Here is a 24905-nt window from a genome sequence, read left to right as displayed (position 1 = left end):
CTTCACTAAAATTGAAGCAATGCGTCATTGTCAGTCTCCCGACCTCTCCACCAATTTTCATCTGAATCCATACATTATTTTTGGAGATATGGTGCTATATATCATTTTGGGCCCTTTCTCTCAATAGTGAAGATCACTGCAACAAATGATCGTATCCAGAACTGGATCCGGATCCTCACCAAAAATCGAATCCATTCGTCCTTTTCACAAACCAACATGTCCACCAAATTTATTTTTTTTGTTTTTTTTTGTATACAAGATCGAGGCTCGTGTAAGAGCTAACATCAATCACAAAACAACAACAAACGGACACACAAAACATACACAAAAGGGAGCGGGAGACAAGATGGGGAGAGAGAGGAAGCACAGTACAACAGTAGTGAGGGACAACGGGGATCTGTGGGAGGGAGAGGGCTTGGGGGGAGGCGGCGTGGGAAGGGGGAGGGGTGGGAGAAGTATATACACAAGGACACCAAGGACTTCAGGAAATAAGTTGGTATTTCAAAAAGAGGATTGGGGTGAAATTAGCAGGGATAGAAAGATCAAGGTTTGGATGGGGGAAGATAAGAGATGGTGGTGACAGCTGTTTTAAAGCCTTGAGGGAGGAGTGGGTTTTGAAGAGAGTGAGGGAGTTTGTTCCAGAGGCGGGAGAAAAGAGGAATGAAAGAGTGAGGTGAGCAGAGAGTCTTGATTTTGGCAGTTTAACCATAAGAGGGTTGCAGGCAGATCTTGTGCGACCTTTAAGAATATTTGGGGGACAGAGCCCAGAGAGAGCTGGAAGAGCAAGGCCGGAGAGGAGTCGGTAGAAGACAGAAAGACCACCAACCTGCCTGCGGTGAGTAAGTGAAAGGCCCTCGGAGGTAGCTTCATCACGGGAGATTCAATGATTCTGAACGCTTTGGTTTCAACAGCAAAGTTACATCTTCGGATGAAGCACTAGTGGTTTAGTTATGGCTATGAGCCAATTGATTAAGAAAATATTTTATGATAATCTTTTCTTGATTTTAATTATGCAATTAATCAATCAATTATTGCACACACTCTCCCTCCAAATAGTCTCCATGAGCTGCACGGCGGTATTGCCGGGCGCCAGAGGCGCCCCAGCAATGCCGCGCTGGAGAAAATTTAATTATTTGGCATGGGGGCGGTGTACTTTGAATGTATCTGCACTTGTCTGTCATTGTTTTTGTACTGTTGTTACAAGTCAGGAGACGACGATGGTTCACGAGCGAGCGGTATTCAATGACAAAGGTCAAAACCGACATTGAAATATATAAATAGGAATGTATTATCTGTTATGAGACGAGTTAGCTACACAATACCGACAAGCGTTACGCCTAGGTCCCCCGTCGGTGAAGTGATTCGAGTTGACAAAGTGGAAGACGCAAGGCGGCCATCTTGGATTTTGACGTGGCGACCCAATTTACAATAGCGTTCTTCTTATGCCGAGATACACCCACACACCAAATTAGAAGTAGGTACTTAGCTATTTTTCAAGATATTCATCTCACAAGGTTCAGACATATGTGGCGGCGGCCATCTTGGATTTTGACGTGGCGACCCACTTTTAAACAGCGTTCTTCCTTGTGCCTAGATGCACGCACACACCAGATTAGAAGTTGGTACTTCGCTTATTTTTCAAGATATTTCGCTCACAAGGTTCAGACATATATGGCGGCGGCCATCTTGGATTTTGACATGGCGACACAATTTTCAATAGCGTTCTTCCTTATGCCGAGATACACCCACACACCAAATTAGAAGTTGGTACTTCGCTTATTTTTGCGAGCTTTTTATTGCTTCGCTTATTTTATTTTTGCGTACCGCCGTGCAGCTCATGGAGACTACTTGGAGGGAGAGGTGTGCAATAATTGATTGATTAATTGCATAATTAAAATCAAGAAAAGATTATCATAAAATATTTTCTCAATCAATTGGCTAATAGCATAACTAAACCACTAGTGCTTCATCCGAAGATGTAACTTTGCTGTTGAAACCAAAGCGTTCAGAATCATTGGAATCTCCCGTGATGAAGCTACCTCCGAGGGCCTTTCACTTACTCACCGCAGGCAGGTTGGTGGTCTTTCTGTCTTCTACCGACTCCTCTCCGGCCTTGCTCTTCCAGCTCTCTCTGGGGCTCTGTCCCCCAAATATTCTTAAAGGTCGCACAAGATCTGCCTGCAACCCTCTTATGGTTAAACTGCCAAAATCAAGACTCTCTGCTCACCTTCACTCTTTCATTCCTCTTTTCTCCCTGCCTCTGGAACAAACTCCCCCACTCCCTTCAATCCCACCCCTCCATCCAGGTCTTTAAAACAGCTATTCACCACCATCTCTTATCTTCCCCCATCCAAAACCTTGATCTTTTCTATCCCTGCTAATTTCACCCCAAATCCTCTTTTTTGAAATACCAACTTATTTCCTGGAAGTCCTTGGTGTCCTTGTGTTTATACTTCTCCCACCCCTCCCCCTTCCCACGCCGCCTCCCCCCAAGCCCTCTCCTCCACACTTCCCGATGTCCCTCACAAATGTTGTGTTTATGTGCTTCCCCTTCTCTCCACATCTTGTCTACCGCTCCCCTTTTTATATACCATGTTCTTTGTCCTGTTTGATTTGTTTGTGTGAAAAATGTTAGCTCTTTCATGAGCCTCGATATGGATACAAAAAAAAAAAAACTTTTAGAAATTTAATTAAATAAGTCATTAATAAAAAATTAAATAATTAATTGATTAATCAATAAATAATGAATCAATTAATCAATAAATAATTAATCGATAAAATGATTAATCAATAAATTTAAAATATCTGATAGCCACATCACTTGGTCACTGTCATGTCCAAATATTAGCTTCCCAGCTCAAAAGGTGCCTGAGATATTGGCCCAAATGAGAAAGAAAATAAATAATGATTAATAATGAAAATAAATAAATAATAATCATTAAAAAATTAATTTATTAATCAATTCGGTCATAGAACACATAAACCACCACCATTTCATCAGAATCTAACAAAAAATTTTTTTTTAGTCATTAATCGAATAATTAAATAATTAGTCGATTAATTGATTAATTAATATATCAAAAATAGCCTTGGCAGCCAAATCTCCTGGTCATTGGCATGTCCAAATATCAGCTTCCTAACTCAAAAGGTGCCTGAGTTAATGGCCAGAAGAGAAAGTAAATTTAATTAATTAAATAAGTACTTAATTAATCGCTAAATAATTAAATAACTCCTCAATTAATTGATTAATCGAAAAACCAAAAATAACTTTTTTGACAAAGGACTTGCTCACTACTGTGCCGAAATGTCAGCTTCCTAGCTCAAAGAATGGCTGAGATATCGCCCGGACAAACAAGAAAACAAGAAAGCAAGAAAGAAAACAACCAGAGTGAAAACTGAGTACTCCCTTTCAGCGTTGCGGTACGGCCATATATATTGTTACAGACGTGGCTTGGATGTTATTTACCGAGCGGTGTTTATGGTATGACCACGTCTGCACAAGTTACCCGATTGTGCCCGAACGTTGACGAATCGCGCTATGCTAGACCAATGAAGGAAAAAGATGACACACGGCTGAATTAATACGACACGACACCAGGGATACGGTTCTCAAAGGTTGTTATTACAATAATGCGAAGGTTTAGATTACAGGGACAAGAGGGAAACATAGGAAGGTGGGCACTTAAACACACTTATATTAACCCCAACAGACGACAAATAAACGGGACAAGGCTCACTCACACGGGGTTTGATGCAAAGGACAGGCGGGTAGCGATCGCTCAGGTGCACCTGGGCTCAGGGCAGGATCACGTACGGTCCAGTTTAAGAGATGCGGTGGAGGTATTGCAGCGCTCGAGGGGTGGCGACTTCTCTCTCAGGCTGGGGGCGCATCTCACGTCACATCCGGCGCGGGGCCCGCGTATAATCCGGCGGGGAGTGACACGCCCTCGGCTCGTTAGCTCCGCCTCGTGGAATCGGCACGTTGCTTCTCATTGGGTGCGTGGGGGGGGGTTACTGGCTCCGCCCTGACGAGGAGCTGACAGCCAGCCCCTTCGGGGTAACGCCGTGGAGCGTATGGTCATGGCGGGTAACCGAGCCGGTGTGAGGACGCACACTCCCCGCCCCTCTGTTGTTGTAGTCGTAGTTGTAGTTGTAATTGTTGTTGTAGTTGTTGTTATTGTTGTTGTTTGGGGAAGAAGATGGGAGGAGGTATGGGAAAGGTCCTAAACTCACTACTGATGCCATATAATCACATTCTGGTGCAACGAAGAGTCATAATTAATGGAAACGAGGCCTTAACTGACATAGATTAAGAATAACTAGGAAGATGTCCGAAAGTTGGCTACGTGTGGTGCGGTGGACCTGGGCACGACATTTAATGGGGGAATAAGGGGAAGGTCGGCTCTACTGATTGTTATTTACATGCAATGGGACTAGGGAATGGGGGATTGGGGAAAGTTGGGGAGTATTGGAGAAAATAGGGGAATATTTACAAGCGGATATGGAGGCCAAATTCCATATTCGCAACATTGCACCCTTCTCTACCCTCGGGGCGTCCCGACCCGATAAATTTTTACCTACTTTAGTGTGGCACGCAATGTAGTTCCCTCTACTATTAACTCTACCCTGAGTGCGACAGTTTTACAGATATTCACAAATGAGTAAATATGTCCCCCTGCGACGTTGCACCCTTCTCCTCACAGAAACACACCCACAGGATAACCGAATCCGGAAGAATTCTCAAACTAAACATACAGCCGGTAGGGAGCATTATTTACACGACTACGCTGCTATTTACACTACGATCCAGGACCTGTTTTTGGAGGAACACATGCAGATGTTATGCATAGAGAGAGCGCGCTTGCCAACATCGATACACCAACCCACGAGTGCTCTGTGGCCGACGGCCTTTAATAACGTGCAGAGCACCCTGTCCCAGCATCAAAAGCACCACCCCACCGCCAATCGGTGCAGTCACCATTGTTCATTGGAATAAAAATAAACTCGACAACCCCTAACCCTGCAGGTGTCTCTTGCTCTTCTTGTGGTGCACTTGGTGGTAACTAAAAGTGGTTCACCTGTATGGCATAGGTGCCACGTTGACCCATAGGTCCATCCCCGGGTGGTGCTTGGCCGCAAACGAACTGCGGTCCATTGTGGGTGGCCACAAACATTGCGGTCCATATGGTGTATCGATCCCGGCAGCAAACAGCGAAAGTGCAGGCCCACAACTGCGCAGCCAGCACCTCTCTCTCCTCTCTCTCTACCCCAAAGCCAGATCCTCGGAGGTGGGAGACAAAAGAAGAAACAAGTGAGTAAGGTGGTAAGGGCGCAAAAGTGCACGCAATGTAAGGTGATGCACACTGGGGGCACATGGGAACCAGGTGAGACAGGTACGTTCCTATCGTACGCCCCCCCCCCCACCAGGTAACCTACATGGCCCCTCCCTTACCCCTTACTGCATCCACAAAACACAACACTACCCACAAACATCTACTTTACAAATCAACAAACATCCCTACTGTCTTCCCCGTTCCTCCCATATACCAAATTCGTCTTCTCTCCCTCCTAACCAATCAAATTTGCCATTTTCAACTCTCATCAAAATTTGCCATCTCCAACTGCACATCAAAATTTGCCATCACCAATTCATCATCAGTCCCTCCTAGGGAGGGAGAGATGGAATCACCCCAATGTCTCATCCACGTCGTGATGCGTCTCACAAATCCAACAGCAATTCTCATTTCCTGCACACAGAACAAAGAAAACACAGGTGTGGAGTCATCATCATCACCACAGGTAAGTGGCTGCGTATGGTGCGACAGGTTCATCAATCCTAACTATTTCCTAAATGACTTTAACAACTTTACACTACCCGGGGTCTTTCTCCGGCCAAACCATTGGCCCTCTTACACTATGGGTTCTAAAAACCAATTCCCATTGGCCAAACTGTGGTGCTCTTCAATTTGGGGTCTCACTCCCCCGATTCATCTCCCGGTGCCCTCGCACAATTTCTGGGCTGTGGCGTGTACCTCTCCCAGCGGGTCTACCCACCTGCACACCTCCACCACTGCAGTTGCCTCCGAGCTTACCTGCTCCTTACCCTAACCTAACTACCTGGGGAAGGCCCTCTGGCGCTCTCCCCACTCGGTGCCCTCTCTGGCACTGGGCTGCCCGATCCACACCCGGGATCCTCAGGCACCCACTCACAACTACCGGCTCCCAGAGCCCACCTGCGGCCTCACCTGGCCGACATCCTCACAGTGGTGGAGTGCCCAACCAACTACACACACTAACAGGCTACACGCCCAGCCATTTCCACAACACCAATGCACCCATTCACAACACCATTCTGCAACCGCACCACAGATGCCAATATCCAACCACAATTTACCTGTACCCTCTACCTAACACTTACACTACCCGCCCCGGGTACTCGTGAAAGGGGTCCACTCTTCCCCCATCCACACCTTCGCACCATGCACACCACTCCGTACCACTTACTCCAACTCTCTCCACACACCTGTACTTGCACACCTGTGCTCTCACACCTGGTGCCACCTGCACCCTTCTCTCCCCAAGCGCATTCGCGCTGATCCACAACACTCACTACTCATACACTGCTCCACACACCTGTCCAGTTGCACACCTGTGCAATCACACCTGTTCCATCCTCACACACACGGCATCATCTCAGCTAACTACTCCCTTCTGAAACTTGCGCTTCCCAGCCGTCCCTTTAACCTATTGCGCTCCCTCGTCATTATCATCCATACTAATCTACCTGCGTCCCCACTACAGGTATCAGTCACTAACTAAACCTTATCGTCACCTAATGTCATCTTCTCTAGATCCCTATCAATATAACCTAACCCACCCGGGCTAGTTTCCACTGCCATACACCCCATAAGCTATTGCTCCTTTGCCCCCCACCTGTGAGGGATGGTGGATTTGCCATCCCACCACATCGGGGGTCTCTCACTACCAATTTTGCACATCAAATTTCAACAAATTAAAAATTTGCCAATCACTGCCCATCATCTGCCAATCACTACTGCCAATCCCTTGCCAATCATCAAATTTTGTTTTTCTCTAATTTTGGGTCCAAAACACTAACCTCATCACCCAGTCGACTCACTAATACCTCTCGGTGCGCCACTCCCTGTCCAAAGCCCGGCTTCGTGAAGCCAAGCAATGGATGCTGGTTGTTTTGTGCCAGCGGCTGGACACGTCCGGCACTCGGTGCAGGGAAGGAGGTTTACCCGGCCCGAGATCCCACGCACCTTCTCGGCACGGAACCATCCAATGTCCCGATCTCGACCTGCCGGAATTCCTCAACAAAAAGTGGTCGCCATGACGACTCTTTCTATCGGGCCGCCCGCTCCGCCTAGTGGAGCACGGACGTTCAAAGCGAGGCCCAGCACGGATCGCGCACGGCGGTCCTTTCGAACCCGCCGTGGCTCGGATCCCCGCTGGTTCTCGCGGCACGCGAAACCCGGCACGCACCGAGGGCCCGCTTCGGCTAAAAGTCGACCTAACCTTTAACCCGGTCACCGTCGATGCTTCACCTGCTTGCTTACACCCCGCAGCCCGTTCCTTGCTCACACCTCCAGCCGTTTCCATGCTCCTTGTACCGTTCCTTACACACCCAGGCACACCCATTCCACTCACAGCCTTGGTCACACACCTGACCACCGAACACTTTGGCACACATCCGTTGGTAGCACACCACACCAACACACCTCTTCGCGCCCCCTCATCTGTCACCTCCTCTGTGACAATCACAGGTGTGCCCTCATTCGCACACCCATCCACGTGCCTCACCACCAACTCCAGCGTGCATTCCCACTCACGCTCTACCATTCCAGGTGTGCATCCTTCCATCCCAGGTGTACATCCTCGCTCACCTGTCACAACTAACTCACGCTCCATGTCACTCTCACTACTTTCACCTCCACTCGTGACAACGCACTCACCCTTACTCTTGACAGCACACTCTTTCCCCATGCACCTGTCCGTCACACACCTTTCTCGCGCACACTCTCCCGTTACACCCTCTGTAACACTCACCACAGGTGGACACTCTTCCTTACTTCTGACAGCGCACTCTTTCCTCATGCACCTGTCCGTCACACACCTTTCTCGCGCACACTCTTGCGCACACCCTCTGTAACACTCACCACACCGCGCTTCCCTGTGCCCCCTCGCACACGCGCTACGACCGACTCACTCTCGCCAGCACCCTCACTCCTTGGCACGCACTTTTTCCTCACACACCCCAGAGTCGGACTTTCTCGCACACCTCCTCTTTCGCACACCAGACCTGTCACACACCTCACCAACGGCCTTTCACGAACACCCGGATCCAAACCAATCCCCAAGCTTCTTAAATCCCCTGGCGCATCATACGCACGACCATATTGGTCACCACTTACACCGGGTCCTCTTTCTCTTCGCTTCTCCTCCATCACCTGCGAATCCCTCATCCGGTTAATGAGCACATCATCACGATCCAAACACAGACTTTGGACCAATTCTTTTATCTCCTCTTTTATCTCTTTCTTATCCCCTCTCCGTCGCTTCTTAATTTCGCTCATCCCTTCTTCCACTTCTTCTAATTTGTGCTTCACCTCTTTTATTCCCCGGTACGTCTCCTCAAGCTCATCCTCTAAGGCTACCTTGACCGTTTCCATGTGCGTCCTCACCTGCCGGTCCTTCGTCTCCATAACCTCTATCACCTCGTCCAGCCTCGTTGTCAGTCCCTCACGTACCATCTGACATTCCCTCTTTGTCGCTATCAAGTCGTTTTTTATGTCGTTTTGTGTCGCTTTTAAACCTCCTAATACCGCAGTGTTCCTTTGAACCTGCTCCGTTAGTCCTTTTTGTCCCTCCGTCAGCTGTTCCACCTCCTGCGTCAGGACCTCTATGCCCCCTTGTAACTTTACAGTCCCCTTTCTCACCTCCTTCTCCATGTGCTCCTTACAGTGCCTCACCTCCTCGCGCACTCCTCCGACCTCCTCACTCACTCCTCTTCTGATCTCCTCTCCCATCACTTGCATCTCCTGCCCAGATGCCACCCTCATCTGCTCCATTTCCTCCCTGTGAGCATCCAGTTTGGTTTCTACCCCCATTCTGACCCCCTCTATCTGCTGCCCCATTTGGTTAACTTCCCTTTCCGCTTGGTCCCTCATGTCCCTCAATTTGCCTTCCATACTGTTTTCTAACCCCTCTAACCCTTTTTTCATCCCTTCCATTTGATTCTCTTGAGCGGCCATTCTGTTTTCTACCCCCGTTAACCCATTCTTTACTTCTTTTATCCCGTTGTCTAACTCCTCAAAATTATTGTCTAACTTCCCAATTTTCTTGTCTAACTCCTCAAAATTATTGTCTAACTTCTCACTGGTACCCTCGCTTCGTCCCTCATTACCCCCATTTGGTTTTCCAATCGCTCACTATTCTTTTCCATAAGGGCCGTCATTTGTATAAAAAAAAGTTCCAATCTTCCCAGCGGCGCTACTTCGGTCGCGGGCACGGTGACCAGCGAGGCGCCATTTTGCGCGCCCGCTTCTTCGTGCGTGACGGCGCTATTTTGCGAACCTGCCGCCCTCACTGCTTCGCTCTCCTCCTGTCCCTCATTTTGGTCCTGGATCGACCCTACCTCACTCTCCTTTACCGGACCCCAGCTGTCTTGATCCGCCATAGCGCGACTTTCAAAATTCGGTTTTTATTTTTTATTTTCGTAAAACAAATTGAAATTTCGCCGTTATAATTTCGCGCGGGAAACGCGCTCCGAATCGATTTTCCCTCCCAAAATTTGGGCCTAACTAATTTAGTCCCGGGTTCGAATTCCACTCCTCGACACCAATTGTTACAGACGTGGCTTGGATGTTATTTACCGAGCGGTTTTATGGTATGACCACGTCTGCACAAGTTACCCGATTGTGCCCGAACGTTGACGAATCGCGCTATGCTAGACCAATGAAGGAAAAAGAAGACACACGGCTGGAATTAATACGACACGACACCAGGGATACGGTTCTCAAAGGTTGTTATTACAATAATGCGGAAGGTTTAGATTACAGGGACAAGAGGGAAACATAGGAAGGTGGGCACTTAAACACACTTATATTAACCCCAACAGACGACAAATAAACGGGACAAGGCTCACTCACACGGGGTTTGATGCAAAGGACAGGCGGGTAGCGATCGCTCCAGGTGCACCTGGGCTCAGGGCAGGATCACGTACGGTCCAGTTTAAGAGATGCGGTGGAGGTATTGCAGCGCTCGAGGGGTGGCGACTTCTCTCTCCAGGCTGGGGGCGCATCTCACGTCACATCCGGCGCGGGGCCGCGTATATCCGGCGGGGAGTGACACGCCCTCGGCTCGTTAGCTCCGCCTCGTGGAATCGGCACGTTGCTTCTCATTGGGTGCGTGGGGGGGGGTTACTGGCTCCGCCCCTGACGAGGAGCTGACAGCCAGCCCCTTCGGGGTAACGCCGTGGAGCGTATGGTCATGGCGGGTAACCGAGCCGGTGTGAGGACGCACACTCCCCGCCCCTCTGTTGTTGTAGTCGTAGTTGTAGTTGTAATTGTTGTTGTAGTTGTTGTTATTGTTGTTGTTGGGGAAGAAGATGGGAGGAGGTATGGGAAAGGTCCTAAACTCACTACTGATGCCATATAATCACATTCTGGTGCAACGAAGAGTCATACTTAATGGAAACGAGGCCTTAACTGACATAGATTAAGAATAACTAGGAAGATGTCCGAAAGTTGGCTACGTGTGGTGCGGTGGACCTGGGCACGACATTTAATGGGGGAATAAGGGGAAGGTCGGCTCTACTGATTGTTATTTACATGCAATGGGACTAGGGAATGGGGGATTGGGGAAAGTTGGGGAGTATTGGAGAAAATAGGGGAATATTTACAAGCGGATATGGAGGCCAAATTCCATATTCGCAACAATATATAGCCATACAGCGGTACGGCCATATATATATATATACAGACCTAGCATTTCATATGGAATATTTTTTTTGTGGGGGTGAACTTACTTTTCAAGATGACTTAGAACCAAAAGTTCATTAGAATTATGTTGAAATTATTCTAGATTTTGTTAATGTGACCTTTAAAAGAAACAAAAACCTCATTTGACATTTAGAAGCAAATAAATTGATCCTTGAAAGTGATGTAAACTGATATCGAACTCAATTCATGGACAGTACTGTGTTAAACTTCTGTACGTTTTCCAGAAGTATCTCTTTATTTTGCACATTAGCCAAAAAAAATTTCAACAAAAACAAAAGCTAAATTATGACTGGGATTACGGACAGTAAAATTAAAGTTCAGTAGAAGTACTATACCATCTTGGATTTTGTTGAAATTGAACCCCCACGAGCATTCAGGAGAGCACGTACACTTCGAGTCATGCTGTTCACGAGATTTGCCAAGGTTTGGACAGGAATCGCTTGCCATGCAGTGACAAAAGCCTGCTGCAATTCACGCACAGAGGTCGGCTGCTGGTCCAAGTGGTCGATTTGGCGCGTTAGTTCTGCCCACAAGTTCTCTATCGGATTCATATCTGGGGACATGGCAGGCCACTCCATATGCTCTACACCACGGTCAGCAAGAAAGTGTTGGATCACGCGAGCACGATGAGGCCGTGCATTGTCATCTTGGAAGACAAAGTTTCCTCGAAAGGCTGCACGAGCAAATGGAAGCAATGTTTCTTCCAGACTGACCCTGTACTTGAACTGGTTCAGGTTTCCATTCAGAACAACCAGGTCAGTTTTGCCCCCTGCATGAAAAGCAGCCCAAACGGTCACCCCACCACCTCCAGCCTGGACTCTTGGCACTATACAATCTTCGTTGTGGGCTTCATGCACTTGTCTGCGCATTCGGATGCGGCCATCTTGACGATAGACCAGAAATCTAGACACGTCACTGAAGGTCACGTGATTCCAGTGTCCTGGCTGCCATTGATGGTGCTCTCTGGCCCACTGCAATCGTCGCTGGCTGTGTTGTCTGGTCAGGCGTGGCTTTCTCAGGGGACGCCTGGCACGATACCCTGCTTGAACCAGTCGCTGGTTGACTAGCCTTCTGGATACAGGCACATTTGTCAGTTGCTGCCACTCAGCCCTAAGCCGATTAGCTGACTTGGTACGGCCATTGCAGACTAACCGGTGCAGCTGGCGATCATCTCTCCTTGTGGTTCTGCGTGGACGTCCTGGCCTCGGTATTGGAGTAGGGAGAGGAGGGAGGGGGGAGGGAGAGGAGGAAGGGGGGAGGGAGAGGAGGGAGGGGGGAGGGAGAGGAGGGAGGGGGGATGGGGAGGGGGAGGGAGGGTGGGGAGGGGGGAGGGAGGGTGGGGAGGGGGGAGGGGAGGGGGAGGGGGGAGGGGAGGGGGAGGGGGGGAGGGGAGGGGAGGGGGGGAGGGGAGAGTGGAGGGGAAGGAGGGGAGGAGGGGAGGAGGAGGGGGAGGAGGGGAGGAGGAGGGGGAGGGGGAGGGGGAGGGGGGAACGGCTAGCTTGGCAAGCGATAGCAGGCTTTTTACTTTTATTTTTACCTCAATGAGGGCTATATATACACAAAGAATTAAGTTAAGCACCCCCCCCGTTTTTTTACAACCTCGCACATTACAAGTTTGTTGTCGTCAAAACAGTGTAATATACCCATGATATTGCTATATTTTCTGGAGAAGTGATATTATGGTCACATAAAAACATAACAATCATGCCGTTTTCAATATTTTATTCTGAATAATTTAAGGTGAAATTTTTTGGGAATTTTAGGCATATTTTCACCTCAATTTAAGTATGGAGCTATAGGTCCATCACGGACAGTGTGGATGACGTTTATGTTTTCTAACGTACAGTCATTGTTCTGAGAAGACCTCTAGCGATCTTTGCGTCAATAACGTGTGTAGGACCCACGTGATCGGATCACTGACTCAACCAATCACTTTTTTTCACTTTGATCACTCAATTTCATCAATGGGTAATTGCTAATGTCATACCAATCATTATTTGATCTCACATACCTTAGAATATATGCCAATGTATACATATACACAAAGAATATATATTAGGGGGTGCTTACCTTAATTCGTTGTGTAGGGGTGCTTAACTTAATTCTTTGTGTATATATAGTCCGTGCTTGGAGCCTTCAAGTTCAACATAAAGTTGTTTTATGAAAAATAATGCAGATGTATAACAATCCACCAATGCAAGTTCAGAAATGAATGCAGATCCTTTACTTTGCGATACAAACGCAATTCCCGCCATTTCCACTCACGATTGAGGCCTCCACAGTTACCGCGCCTCTTCTTTCTCCTACAACTTCGTCTCACTTCTTTCACTCAAAATGCACGAAATTCTGCCGCATGAAATTATGTAGAGGCCTCGTCGGGGGGGGGGGGGGGGGGAGGGGGGATATAAGGTAGATAAGGAAGGCGTTGAAACAGAAGAATCAAAATAAAAGTGGCAGGACATAAGGAAATGGGAGCTATTCTGGACCCACAGCCAAACCCGACAAACCATTGCAATACACCCCGAACGTCTCGCGCCGCCACAAACTACACCATGGAATTGCAGCTGGCGCGGTTTTTTAAAATCATTGATATTAAAATAAAACGTAGCCTAAAACCACCAGGATTTTATGCTGATTCCGAATCTGTGTCTAAAACGTTTCTCCGATGTGTAGTTCTTGAGTTATAAGCGGACATCCAGACAGACACACACACACACACGCACACACACACACAGACACTCCTCCTTTATATATAGAGATATATATATATATATATGGATGTATATATATATATATATATATATATATATATATATATAAATAAATATAATATTACTTTTATATATTTTCTTACTAATTGCATATACTTGTACATTTAACAATACAATTTTTAAAACGTTTATGTATCTTGGATTGGAGCTGGCAGGGTGGCCTCCACTTGTGCATACTCTCCTCTGAGCTGTCTAGCCTGGGTTTGAATCCTGACCTGCCTCTAAACAGTCATCCTGGTGTTTCACATGCAGGGTTTTTTTTTTTTTTTTTTTGTATCCTGAATCGAGGCTCGTGAAAGAGCTAACATTTACTTCACAAACAAATCAACCAGACAAACAAAATATATAAAAAGAGGGAGCGGAAGACAAGATGGGGAGAGAAGGGGAAGCATACAAACACAACATTTGAGAGCAGGGAGATGTGTGGGAGGGAGAGGGCTTGGGGGTAGGAGGCGTGGGAAGGGGGGGGGGGGGGGTGGGAGAAGTATAAAACACAGGGACACCAAGGACTTCCAGGACAGAAGCTGGTATTTCAAAAAAGTGGAATTGGGGTGAAATTAGCGGGGGTAGAAAAGATCAAGGTTTTGGATGGGGGAAGATAAGAGATGGTGGTGAACAGCTGTTTTAAAGACCTGGAGGGTGGAGTGGGATTGAAGAGAGTGAGGGAGTTTGTTCCAGAGGCGGGAGAAAAGAGGAATGAAGGAGTGAAGGTGAGCAGAGAGTCTTGATTTTGGCAGTTTAACCATAAGAGGGTTGCAGGCAGATCTTGTGCGACCTGTAGGAATATTTGCGGGACAGAACCCAGAGAGAGCTGGGGGGGCAAGGCCAGAGAGGAGTCGGTAGAAGACGGAAAGACCACCAACCTGCCTGCGGTGAGTGAGTGAGAGGCCCTTGGAGTTAGCTTCATCGCGGGAGATTCCAATGATTCTGAACGCTTTGGGTTCAACAGCGTGAAGACGAGCTAGGTGTGAGGCAGGAGCACCAGCCCAGAGGGGAGAGCAGTATTCCATTGAGATGCGGATGAAAGCCTTGTATGTGGTGAGGAGCTCAAATGTGCCAAGGAAGGACTTCGCACGACGGAGGATGCCCAGTCGGCGACTGGCTTTGGAGGCCAGATTTGAAATGTGGTTTTCCCAGGAAAGATCATGGCAGATAGTGAGACCCAAAAGCTTGAGTGACAGAACTTCTTGGAGAGGATTATTCAGAAAGTGGATGGGAGGGTTGTCCAGTCGGTCTTTTCGGAGAGACATTGTAAGAGTGTGAGATTTGTCAGGATTGAAAGACATGTTCCACTTGTTTGCCCAGTCTGTGATTTTGTCCAGGTCTGCAGAGAGTGGGGAGACTGCAGACTGCCGATCTGAGGGATGAAGAATGGAGTGACAGAGAGTAGAGTCATCAGCAAAGAGAGAGAGAGGATTTTCAAGAGAGTCAGAGAGATCATTGATGAAGACCAGAAAAAGCACAGGGCCCAGAACACTGTCTTGGGGAACTCCAGCCTGAACAGGAAGAGGAGATGAGAGAAACCCATTCAGGGCCACACGTTGACTACGACTAGAGAGGAAGTCCGCCAGCCATGCGTGGAGATTTCCATGGATACCAAAAGAGGAGAGTTTGGTGAGCAGAGCGGGGTGCCAGACCGTATCGAAGGCACGTGATATGTCAAGGGAGACAGCTCTAATTTCCTGTTTGGCATTGAGGACCTCCATCCATTGTTGAGAAAGCAGAAGCAGCATGTCCAGAGTAGAGTGACCAGGTCTGAAACCAAATTGATGATCAGAGATCAAGCCATTGGAGGAGAGGAAAGATTTCATATCTGAAGCAATGATGGATTCCATGACTTTGCTGATAATTGGGAGAAGGCTGATTGGTCTGTAGTTGCTGGGATCTGTTTTTGCACCTTTTTTGTGCAAAGTGGTGATGTTGGCAGATTTCCAAGCAGATGGCAGATGACCTTGAGCAAAAGAGAGGGTGAAGAGAACAGGGAGGGGGAGTGAAAGAGCGGAAGAACAGGATTTTAGGACCCGTGGGCTGATGCCGTCAGGTCCAGTTGCAGAATCAGAGTCGAGGGTTGACAGAAACTTTTCCACCTTGTCAGGGGGAAAGGACACAGAGTCCAGGAGCAGCTGGGTACGGTGGGTACAGAGAGGGATGGGTTTGGGACACAAGATTTAGAGGCAAACACAGAGTTGAGGCATTCAGCTTTTTCACGTGTGGAGTCAGCCGTGTGGCCGTTTGAGGTGAGGGAGGGGATCGAGGGGGAAAAAACACCAGAAACAGATTTGACCAGACGCCACCAGGATTTGGAAGAGGGAGACAGATAAGAGAGTACGGTTCTGAGAACGGAGAGATATTGGTTCCTGGCTCTCCTGAGGGTGGACACAAACTTGTTTTGGGCTTTGTGAAAGGAAATGCGATTTCCTTCCGTTGAATTTGCTTTCCAGGAGACGAAAGCAAGTTGTTTCTGGGCAATAGCCTCACCACAGGATTCCGTGTACCATGGACGGGAGGAAGGGTATGACAACTGAAGACGAGATGGGATAAATCTGTGCATGAGAGAGATCAATTTACTTTGGAAGAATTCCCAGGATGAGTTGATGTGAGAGGCGGTAGAGATGGGAGACCAGTCCAGATGATTGATGGCTGCTTGAAGACCGTGCCAGTTGGCCTGAGTGAAATGCCAGACTCGTCGACGCTGAGGTGGCTCTCTGAGAATGGTCATAGAGATGTCCACTTTAACAAGCACATGATCAGATGAGCCGATTGGAGCAGAAGAAGAGCAGCAGACATTTTCAGGGAAGTTAGTCATAACCAAGTCCAGAAGAGAAGATGCTCCGTTGACTGAGATCCGGGTCGGGAAATTTTCAGATTGTGTCAGTCCCAGTGAGTCACAGAAGTCCTTTGCTGAAGAGCCATGGCTGGTGAGAGAGGTACCCACACCCAGCCAACTGGCATGGTGACAATTGAAATCACCACATATGAGGAAGAGAGAGTTGGGATGGGTAGATAGAAGTTGGTCCAACTTGGTGAGGGATAAATGTGTGGATGGATGCTAAACTGGGTGTCCCATGTCTCAGCATTAGTTTTAGGACATTAATTACTCCACAGTGTTCTACAGGAAGAGTAGGCGAGCTATCGCCGGTAACCTGAAAAAAATTACACATTCCTGCTCTAACCTATAGGGGGCACTGCGTCAGTTGAAAATTGTTGAGGCCAATAATTGGGCACGTGCTGCAAATGAAAGAAGAAGAATCGTTGGGCCTTAAGATCTGTTTGATCACTGGTTACTCCCTCAGAATCCAGTCTACTAAACGAAATCATGGCTTTGATACATTTTGTATTCGTTTACTAAACAAACTCTAACTTTTTATTAATTTCAAGATTTAAAAAATGAGTGTTCTCCTTGTTAGGTCTTGAGGAATGAGCTGCCAACCATATTTTAAACAAACAAACAAATAAATAAAGCAAACATAAAAATAAATAAAATAAATTAATATTTAATAATATTTTAAAATAATATTTAATAAAATAAAACAATAAAACAATAAAGCAAACAAAAAAAATCTCATAGCCAAAAAAAGGTCACAACCCGTATTTTGACTTCAAAACGAGTGTAATGAAATGTTCCAACTTTCAGTACAAATTTAACTCTCAAAACTGGTGACAAATTCATGCATTTTAATTATTTTTACATTCGAGCAAGTAAGCTGCTTTGTTCTCGAATATTGTTGAAGGCTTTGTCGGTTTTTTGCTCACAGGGAATGCAGTCTAATTAATTTCAAACCCAACCCGCTATTGCAATTTGTGAGTGGCCTAAATTCTGTTTATAACTCATCTGTGAAAGTTTTTTATTTTCCTTTTTAATAAACTTTTGATCTTCTTCTCCGCGACAGGTTTGCCTGCTTTGGTTGTGGCAATCTCTATCGGATTCACCAAGACCAAGGGCTACGGTACTGCAAATTAGTGAGTACGGGGCGGGTAACTCGGAGTAAATGTCTGTCTGTGTAACTAAAAACCAGGTAGTATGGCTGGGTACTCTTTTTGACATTGCAGGTGTGTTGCTTTAACTCTTAGATGCAGGCGTCAAAATTCCTACATAAACGCAGCCATTGCGACTCGGAGGCCCAACGGATGTATTTGTGTAATGTTTTTATATATTTTATTTTTTATAGATTTTTTTCTTTCATTTCCTTTTTCAATCCAAGTTGATGCTCATGGATGTGTATTTGCTCAGAAAATGTGAATCATTGATCCTATTAGTTGGAAGAATCCCATACAAGTAATTATTCTTTTTCTTCTTTTTTTGCCCAAAAAAATTTTGTTCTTCGTTTTTCAACATTTTTTTCTCTAAAACGTTGAGGCTCACGGAGGAGTATTTGCTCAAAAAATATGATTCACTAATCCTTTTATTTAGAATGTATATGTCCACAACTGTCAAAAATCCTACACCTATGCAGCCATTGGGCCTCCTAGGCCCCACGAATGTATTCGTGTGAAGTTTTTTAATTTCCATATTTTTGTCACTGAATTATTTGTAACCAAGTTAGAGGAGCATATAATGAGGCTCATATCAAGAAAATAATGATATAACATAGTATTACAACAACATTTATGCAGGGCCTCGGAGGCCCCAGCCCTGCATTCGTGTCGGATTTTCGGGTTATATGTGAAGAATGAAGATTTTCCCACGAGCCTGAATTAATTTTTTTTATTTCATTGAATTTTATGTAACAACATGAAAGTCGGTGAAAATGAGGCTCATTCCCAAAAAAATTTGTACAGCATAGTTTTTGCAACAAAAAAAAACCTTGTGGGCCTCTGAGGCCCAATCACTGCATCCAAGGGTTAATAATAAATAAATAAATAAATATTTCCCACCGTACTTTGCACTCACTAGCTGTGTCTGCATCTATGCTTCATCCTTGAGGCCAAAAATTGGTTCTTCCATAAATCCCTAAATGCTGAAGGACACCTGCCAGGTGCTGAAATGACAAAAAAAGCTTTACTGGCAGGGAAAGTGAAAAGCAAAAGTGAAAGTTGAAATAAAAAGAGAGAATGCAAAGATGGAAAAAGAAATACAAAGAACAAAGGCCAATAAGCATTAACGTTATTTTAACTAATAAATGTTATAACAATAAGTATTAATGTTATGTTATTAACTCTTGCAAATCATCATCGCATAACGAGTGGATCGCTAATTGCTGTTAATTAGTATTGGGAGTGATGGAAACGATACTTAACCTGTATCTTCATTTACACAGTATGTAAGACCTCTAGTTTCACGACAACAACCTTGTAACCAACGAAATCGCTACAACTATCGGGGATGCCTCTTCGTGGTGGTTGTACCCGCCAACGCAAGTCGGGCCAAATCTTCCCCATTATTCCCTGCTTCCCGGATTCGTCAGAGCAGCGCAGTCATGGTCAGACTGCCAATCTGTCCCCATGGACCGGCCATTACTCTCTCTCTCTAACTCTGCCGTGACCCTGACTTTGTGAAGGCAGGGGTACACCATCCTGGATGTGGGGGATCTCTGAGTCGCTCCCGGGAGATCAGTCGGCTGTCTCCGTGATGCAGGCTTGTTCGAAAGAACTGTCTGGGGCAATACAACAACAACAACAACAACCAAATCGCTATTGGCAGTTCGCTGGTCCAACAGAATCGCCTAAGCATGCCAGCAAATCCTAGGAACTGCTTTGATGAGACAGTTTTTACTTTCATATTCACAATATAAGAGAGCTGTTGGTCTGTCTGTATGTGTGTGTCTGTCTGTCTGTGTTTCGTCATTTTTCTCAGAGATGGCTGAACGGATCTTCGTCAAACTTTTAGACTCTAAAAGTGGTAAAATTTAGAGGTTCATCAGTGAGTTTCTGGGAGTGTTTTCGGTGGAAATATTTTTTTTGGAGAAAAAAAAAAATCATTGTTTTGGAGTTTTAAAAAAATCGCTCAATAGTGCCTAAGCCTTTTTAAATTAATGACAGTTATATACAAGTACACATTCGCATAAATAAATACTAAACAAACACCAGACATTTGAATACAAATCAATCAAACAATTCCGGAAGTGTACGAAGTTGGTTGTACGGCTTCTTCTTCTTCCTGATCGGCATCACACGAAACTCAGAAACGTGATGGACGGCACATTCACCCCATTCACCCACCAGCATATATTCAACGAAAAGGTGATGAACCCCCTTCCGCTCCCCCCACTCCCTTCCTCACCCCTCGCTCTCCTGCTCACCCCACCATCCCCCCTCTTCCCCCGGCAACGCCGGGTACTCCTGCTAGTATTTACATAAAACAAAGCTCGTAAGGTTGTTTGAGCAAAATTAGCGGAAAAACTTATTGCTTCACCATATAGTCTGGCACCCAGCTCTGCTCACCAAACTCTCTTCCTTTGGTATCCATGGAAATCTCCACGCATGGCTGGCGGACCTCCTCTCTAGTCGTAGTCAACGTGTGGCCCTGAATGGGTTTCTCTCATCGCCCCTTCCTGTTCAGGCTGGAGTTCCCCAAGGTAGTGTTCTGGGCCCTGTGCTTTTTCTGGTCTTCATCAATGATCTCTCCGACTCTCTTGAAAATCCTCTCTATCTCTTTGCTGATGACTCCACTCTCTGCTGCTCCATTCCTCATCCCTCAGATCGGCAGTCTGCAGCCTCCTCACTCTCTGCAGACCTGGACAAAATCAAAAACTGGTCAAACAAGTGGAACATGTCTTTCAATCCTGACAAATCTCACACTCTTACGATGTCTCTCCAAAAGGACCGACTGGACAACCCTCCCATCCACTTTCTGAAAAATCCTCTCCAAGAAGTTCTGTCACTCAAGCTTTTGGGTCTCACTATCTGCTACGATCTTTCCTGGGAAAACCACATTTAAAATCTGGCCTCCAAAGCCAGTTGCCGACTGGGCATCCTCCGTCGTGCGAAGTCCTTCCTTGGCACACCTGAGCTCCTCACCACATACAAGGGTTTCATCCACAGCTCAATGGAATACTGCTCTCCCCTCTGGGCTGGTGCTCCTGCCTCACACCTAGCTCGTCTTCACGCTGTTGAAACCAAAGCGTTCACAATCATTGGAATCGGCCGCGATGAAGCTACCTCCGAGGGCCTTTCACTTACTCACCGCAGGCAGGTTGGTGGTCTTTCTGTCTTCTACCGACTCCTCTCCGGCCTTGCTCCTCCAGCTCTCTCTGGGCTCTGTCCCCCAAATATTCCTACAGGCCGCACAAGATCTGTCTGCAACCCTCTTATGGTTAAACTGCCAAAATCAAGACTCTCTGCTCACCTACACTCCTTCATTCCTCTTTTCTCCCGCCTCTGGAACAAACTCCCTCACTCTCTTCAATCCCACTCCTCCCTCCAGGTCATTAAAACAGCTGTTCACCACCATCTCTTATCTTCCCCCATCCAAAACCTTGATCTTTTCTACCCCCGCTAATTTCACCCCAAATCCACTTTTTTGAAATACCAACTTCTTTCCTGGAAGTCCTTGGTGTACTGTGTTTATACTTCTCCCTCCGCCCCCCCCCCCCTCTTCCCACGCCTCCTCCCCCCAAGCCATCTCCCTCCCACACATTCCCGATGTCCCTGCTCTCAAATGTTGTGTTTATGTGCTTCCCCTTCTCTCCCCATCTTGTCTACCACTTCCCTTTTTATATACTTTGTTTGTTTGTCTGTTTGATTTGTTTGTGTGATAAATGTTAGCTCTTTCACGGGCCTCGATTCTGTATACAAAAAAAACAAAAAACCCATCGCTGGGGCAAATGAGGTTTGGGTCGTGTATGTAAAGTTTCACGTGAGTATATGCTAAGTGCTAAGGTAAGTATGAGTGAGTTTTACCTTACCCACAAGGCTTTACTGTATAACAACTACTGGACTAGGTCCACAGCTAGCAGAACTTACTTATTAATGATGAAACGTGAGACAGTGCTGTATAAATTGGAGAAGACAAGACCATGTGAATATATCATATACCCCTTTCACACTACACAATGCTTACCCCAGTGAATATTAACAGCGGGAAAAATGTTATTTCACTTTTAAAATGTTTAGGAAAATGTTCTTGACCTAGCGCAGGTAAACAATACTTTTGACCTTTGACCACACACTATTACATACATATACCTTTACCCTGAAAAATAAGTAAACGAACGCCGCTCCTTTCACACTATATCTTATAATACTCCAGAGTAGTGTTACCTTCGAGATAACCCTGATTCTGAGCTGGGTTAAAATACCCCGGGGTATCTGCCCTTTAAGTGTGAAATGTATTGTGAAAAGAAAAACCTAGTGTGAAAGCTCCGAATTGGTGGAGGTAGCGGTCAGGTATATTTCGGTAATTTACCTCCGGATTTTGCAGTGTGGGTGGGGTATTATGGGTAATTAAGATAATCAAGAGGATTGACAAGGAAGTTGGAAGTACATTAATTTTAAGTGGTGGTTGGCGACTGTGTTATAGCTTGAAGACTAGCATGGCACAATGGCACATAGACACATGGCACATAGACACATGGCGCATAGACACATGGCACATAGACACATGGCGCATAGACACATGGCACATAGACACATGGCACATAGACACATGGCACATAGGTAGAGCACATACCTCTGGCAGGCTGAACAGGTTACATTTTGTGGCCCACTGTTCGAATCCGTCCATAACTTTTTGCTATATCCTGCTCACAGACAGACAGACAAACAGACAGGGATGAAAACATAACCTCCGTCCATCTTCGGTGGTGGAAGTAACATAGAAAGAGAGAGAGCTGTAACTCAGACGAGACAACACCCTTTTGCTCATGAAGTGATTGACGCAGCTAAAAGTTTTGACAGGGAGAGAGTGGGAGTAAGAACAGTGATTTGTTTTCAAAGATGTCTCGGATAAATAGTTTATAGATGTTGCAAGGATAGATCAATACAGGTAGGAAGACGGAAGCGTGCATGTCCTCAATACCATAGGTTCCTACTTCCGAAATGCAGTTTGGATGTTGTCGCTATTTATCTTGACTAGTTCTCGAGAGTGCATGACCATGTTCAACTTCAACTGGGATCATTTCTCAACTTCCACCTCGTCATAATATTTACCACTAAAGCTCCTACTCAGTTTGGGGTTGTTCAACTTCAGTGTTTTTGTTCAACTTCGGTTCCAGGCGGGGATGTTCTCAATGAGCCAAGATCCTGGGCATTTCCTGCCATTTTGTTGATTTACTCGGCCACATTTGCACACCTTCCCGTGTTTTCCCTACTCCCATCCTTTAATTCCTCTTCATAAAAGATAAAGAAAAACACCCGCTTAATTTCATTGTGATTCGTTGATGGTACTCTCTGCCTTAGCCTCTGGATCCAGTGGCAGGCCTGCAATCCCCAAAGTGACAGTTTGTAACCTGAACCTGTCCTATCAAAAATGGAGCCCAGACTAAACACCTGAAAGGTGCTACAGGTTGCACCTGGGTGATGTGGTCAGTGCAGATGATGAATGAATAAACCAAAAACAAAGTGATAATCATACTAAAATATGCCATTTCGTGTCTGTCTGTCTGTCTGATTAATTTTTGACGCCAGTACATTCCATCGTTACTTATCCAATCTCAACCAAACTTGACAGGATGACGAAGGGTTACATAACGAAAGTTTTAGCGCATTCATTTTCCCCGCTTCCCAAGGGGGTTTTCTCCCCCGAGTGGGTTTTCCCCGCCATTTCCATCAATGAGGTTGTGTGTTGAGGTGTATATCAATGTTAAATTAGCTTTATCGTGACGTTTTTCCAAAGAAGAAGATTTATCGTGGCGTTTTTCAAAAGACGCTTTTAATAACAAAATTAATGATAATCGCATATTAATGTTATTACAAAACAATATTAATACTAATAATGTCCCACTTCCCCAAGACGTTTTTCCTGCAGTGATAACGTGTATAAATAGCTTATAGTTATAATGGCGTTTCCGTGGGAGCAATAGGAAGTAAAATATTATAAACCACAAACACGTATGCTTAGCTTTTTAAACAGTCGCTAATGCTCTTTATAACACTAAATGAAGAAATTTGGAGGAATCCCGACATCCTTGAAGTAAGGTTTATTTACAGAACAGAGCGAAGATCTACGGTACTCTAATAACCCACAAATGTTGGGTTAATTACATGGCCCTTTCTGCCTCTACCGTGGCATTTTTCATAGCGAACTTTTGAAACTCGCTCCTGCTGTTTAGCACGAAACTGGAAGGGAGAAAGACCGGGGTGTGCTCATTTATTTACCAAGCAGTTAGCTTGTGCTTGCCAAGCCAGCCATTTCTCAACGGTTTTGAATGGAGTGCTTGCTCAAATGCTTAAACCACTTGGCGATCTCCACACAAGAAACTTGGTAAATGAACACACACCCAATGTTCTTGAGATCCGACCATAGATCGACTGTAATCTATATACCCTAAAGAGGAATGACCCTTCTTGCCGCCCCCATAGTGAGCGGGTACTAGTTAAATAAATGTACAAATAAATAATGAACACACTGATCGGGTAAATGAAAATAATAAATTATTACTGCCTGCAGGACATCACATTTTCCTTAACATGTCCAAATGAAGTGACCTGAAGTGTAGGAGGGATCCTCAGGCAATGGTGGAATGTTTTATAAACCCAATAAACAGTTTCATATTTCTGGCAATATATATACAATATTATCTTATTTCCTTAAGGGAATTTGCCATCACCCACAGACATTATCTGTAACAAGTTGGGAAGTATCTGCAAAGGCTTAACAATCCTATTCCTCCATTGCAAAGGGATTTAGGCTATTATCCTCTTGAGGAGTACCGATGGCATACTATAGAAATGTATGCGCTATTCCTTAAGCTGTTAAATTACTCCCTGGTGATTTTAACCTTCGTCCAACCTTGTGGAAGTAGGCGAGAAGCCATCGAAACGCTTGCCGTCTGCCCGATTGGATAATCGGCGGAGTGTTTCAAATGTTTCTCAAGCAACGCATCATTCTCTGCTTTCAATGCGTTGATGAACTGCCAGGCACATGCTTCAGACCGAGGTGATCCTCAACAGAGATCCATGCTATGCGAAACCATCATCGGCATTAGGCCTCATGGTAAACAAGGCGGGTTAT

At 45.9% G+C, this 24905-nt stretch overlaps 1 protein-coding gene across 1 annotated transcript in view; it reads left to right on the top strand.

Annotated features, from left to right (window-relative positions):
* The window catches only part of LOC137438406 (adhesion G protein-coupled receptor B3-like), a 413438-nt gene that overhangs the window by 263416 nt on the left and 125117 nt on the right, over positions 1-24905 (top strand). Inside the window, 1 exon segment of the mRNA XM_078767712.1 lies at positions 17686-17755. Within this exon segment, the coding sequence (XP_078623838.1) occupies positions 17686-17755 (70 nt within the window).

This window comes from Myxine glutinosa, chromosome 13, assembly GCF_964187855.1.
Source record: "Myxine glutinosa chromosome 13, kmMyxGlut1.1, whole genome shotgun sequence".
Lineage (NCBI taxonomy): Eukaryota > Metazoa > Chordata > Myxini > Myxiniformes > Myxinidae > Myxine > Myxine glutinosa.
Note: the sequence above shows the minus strand (reverse complement) of the source record. Positions and strands in the feature narration are given on the sequence as shown.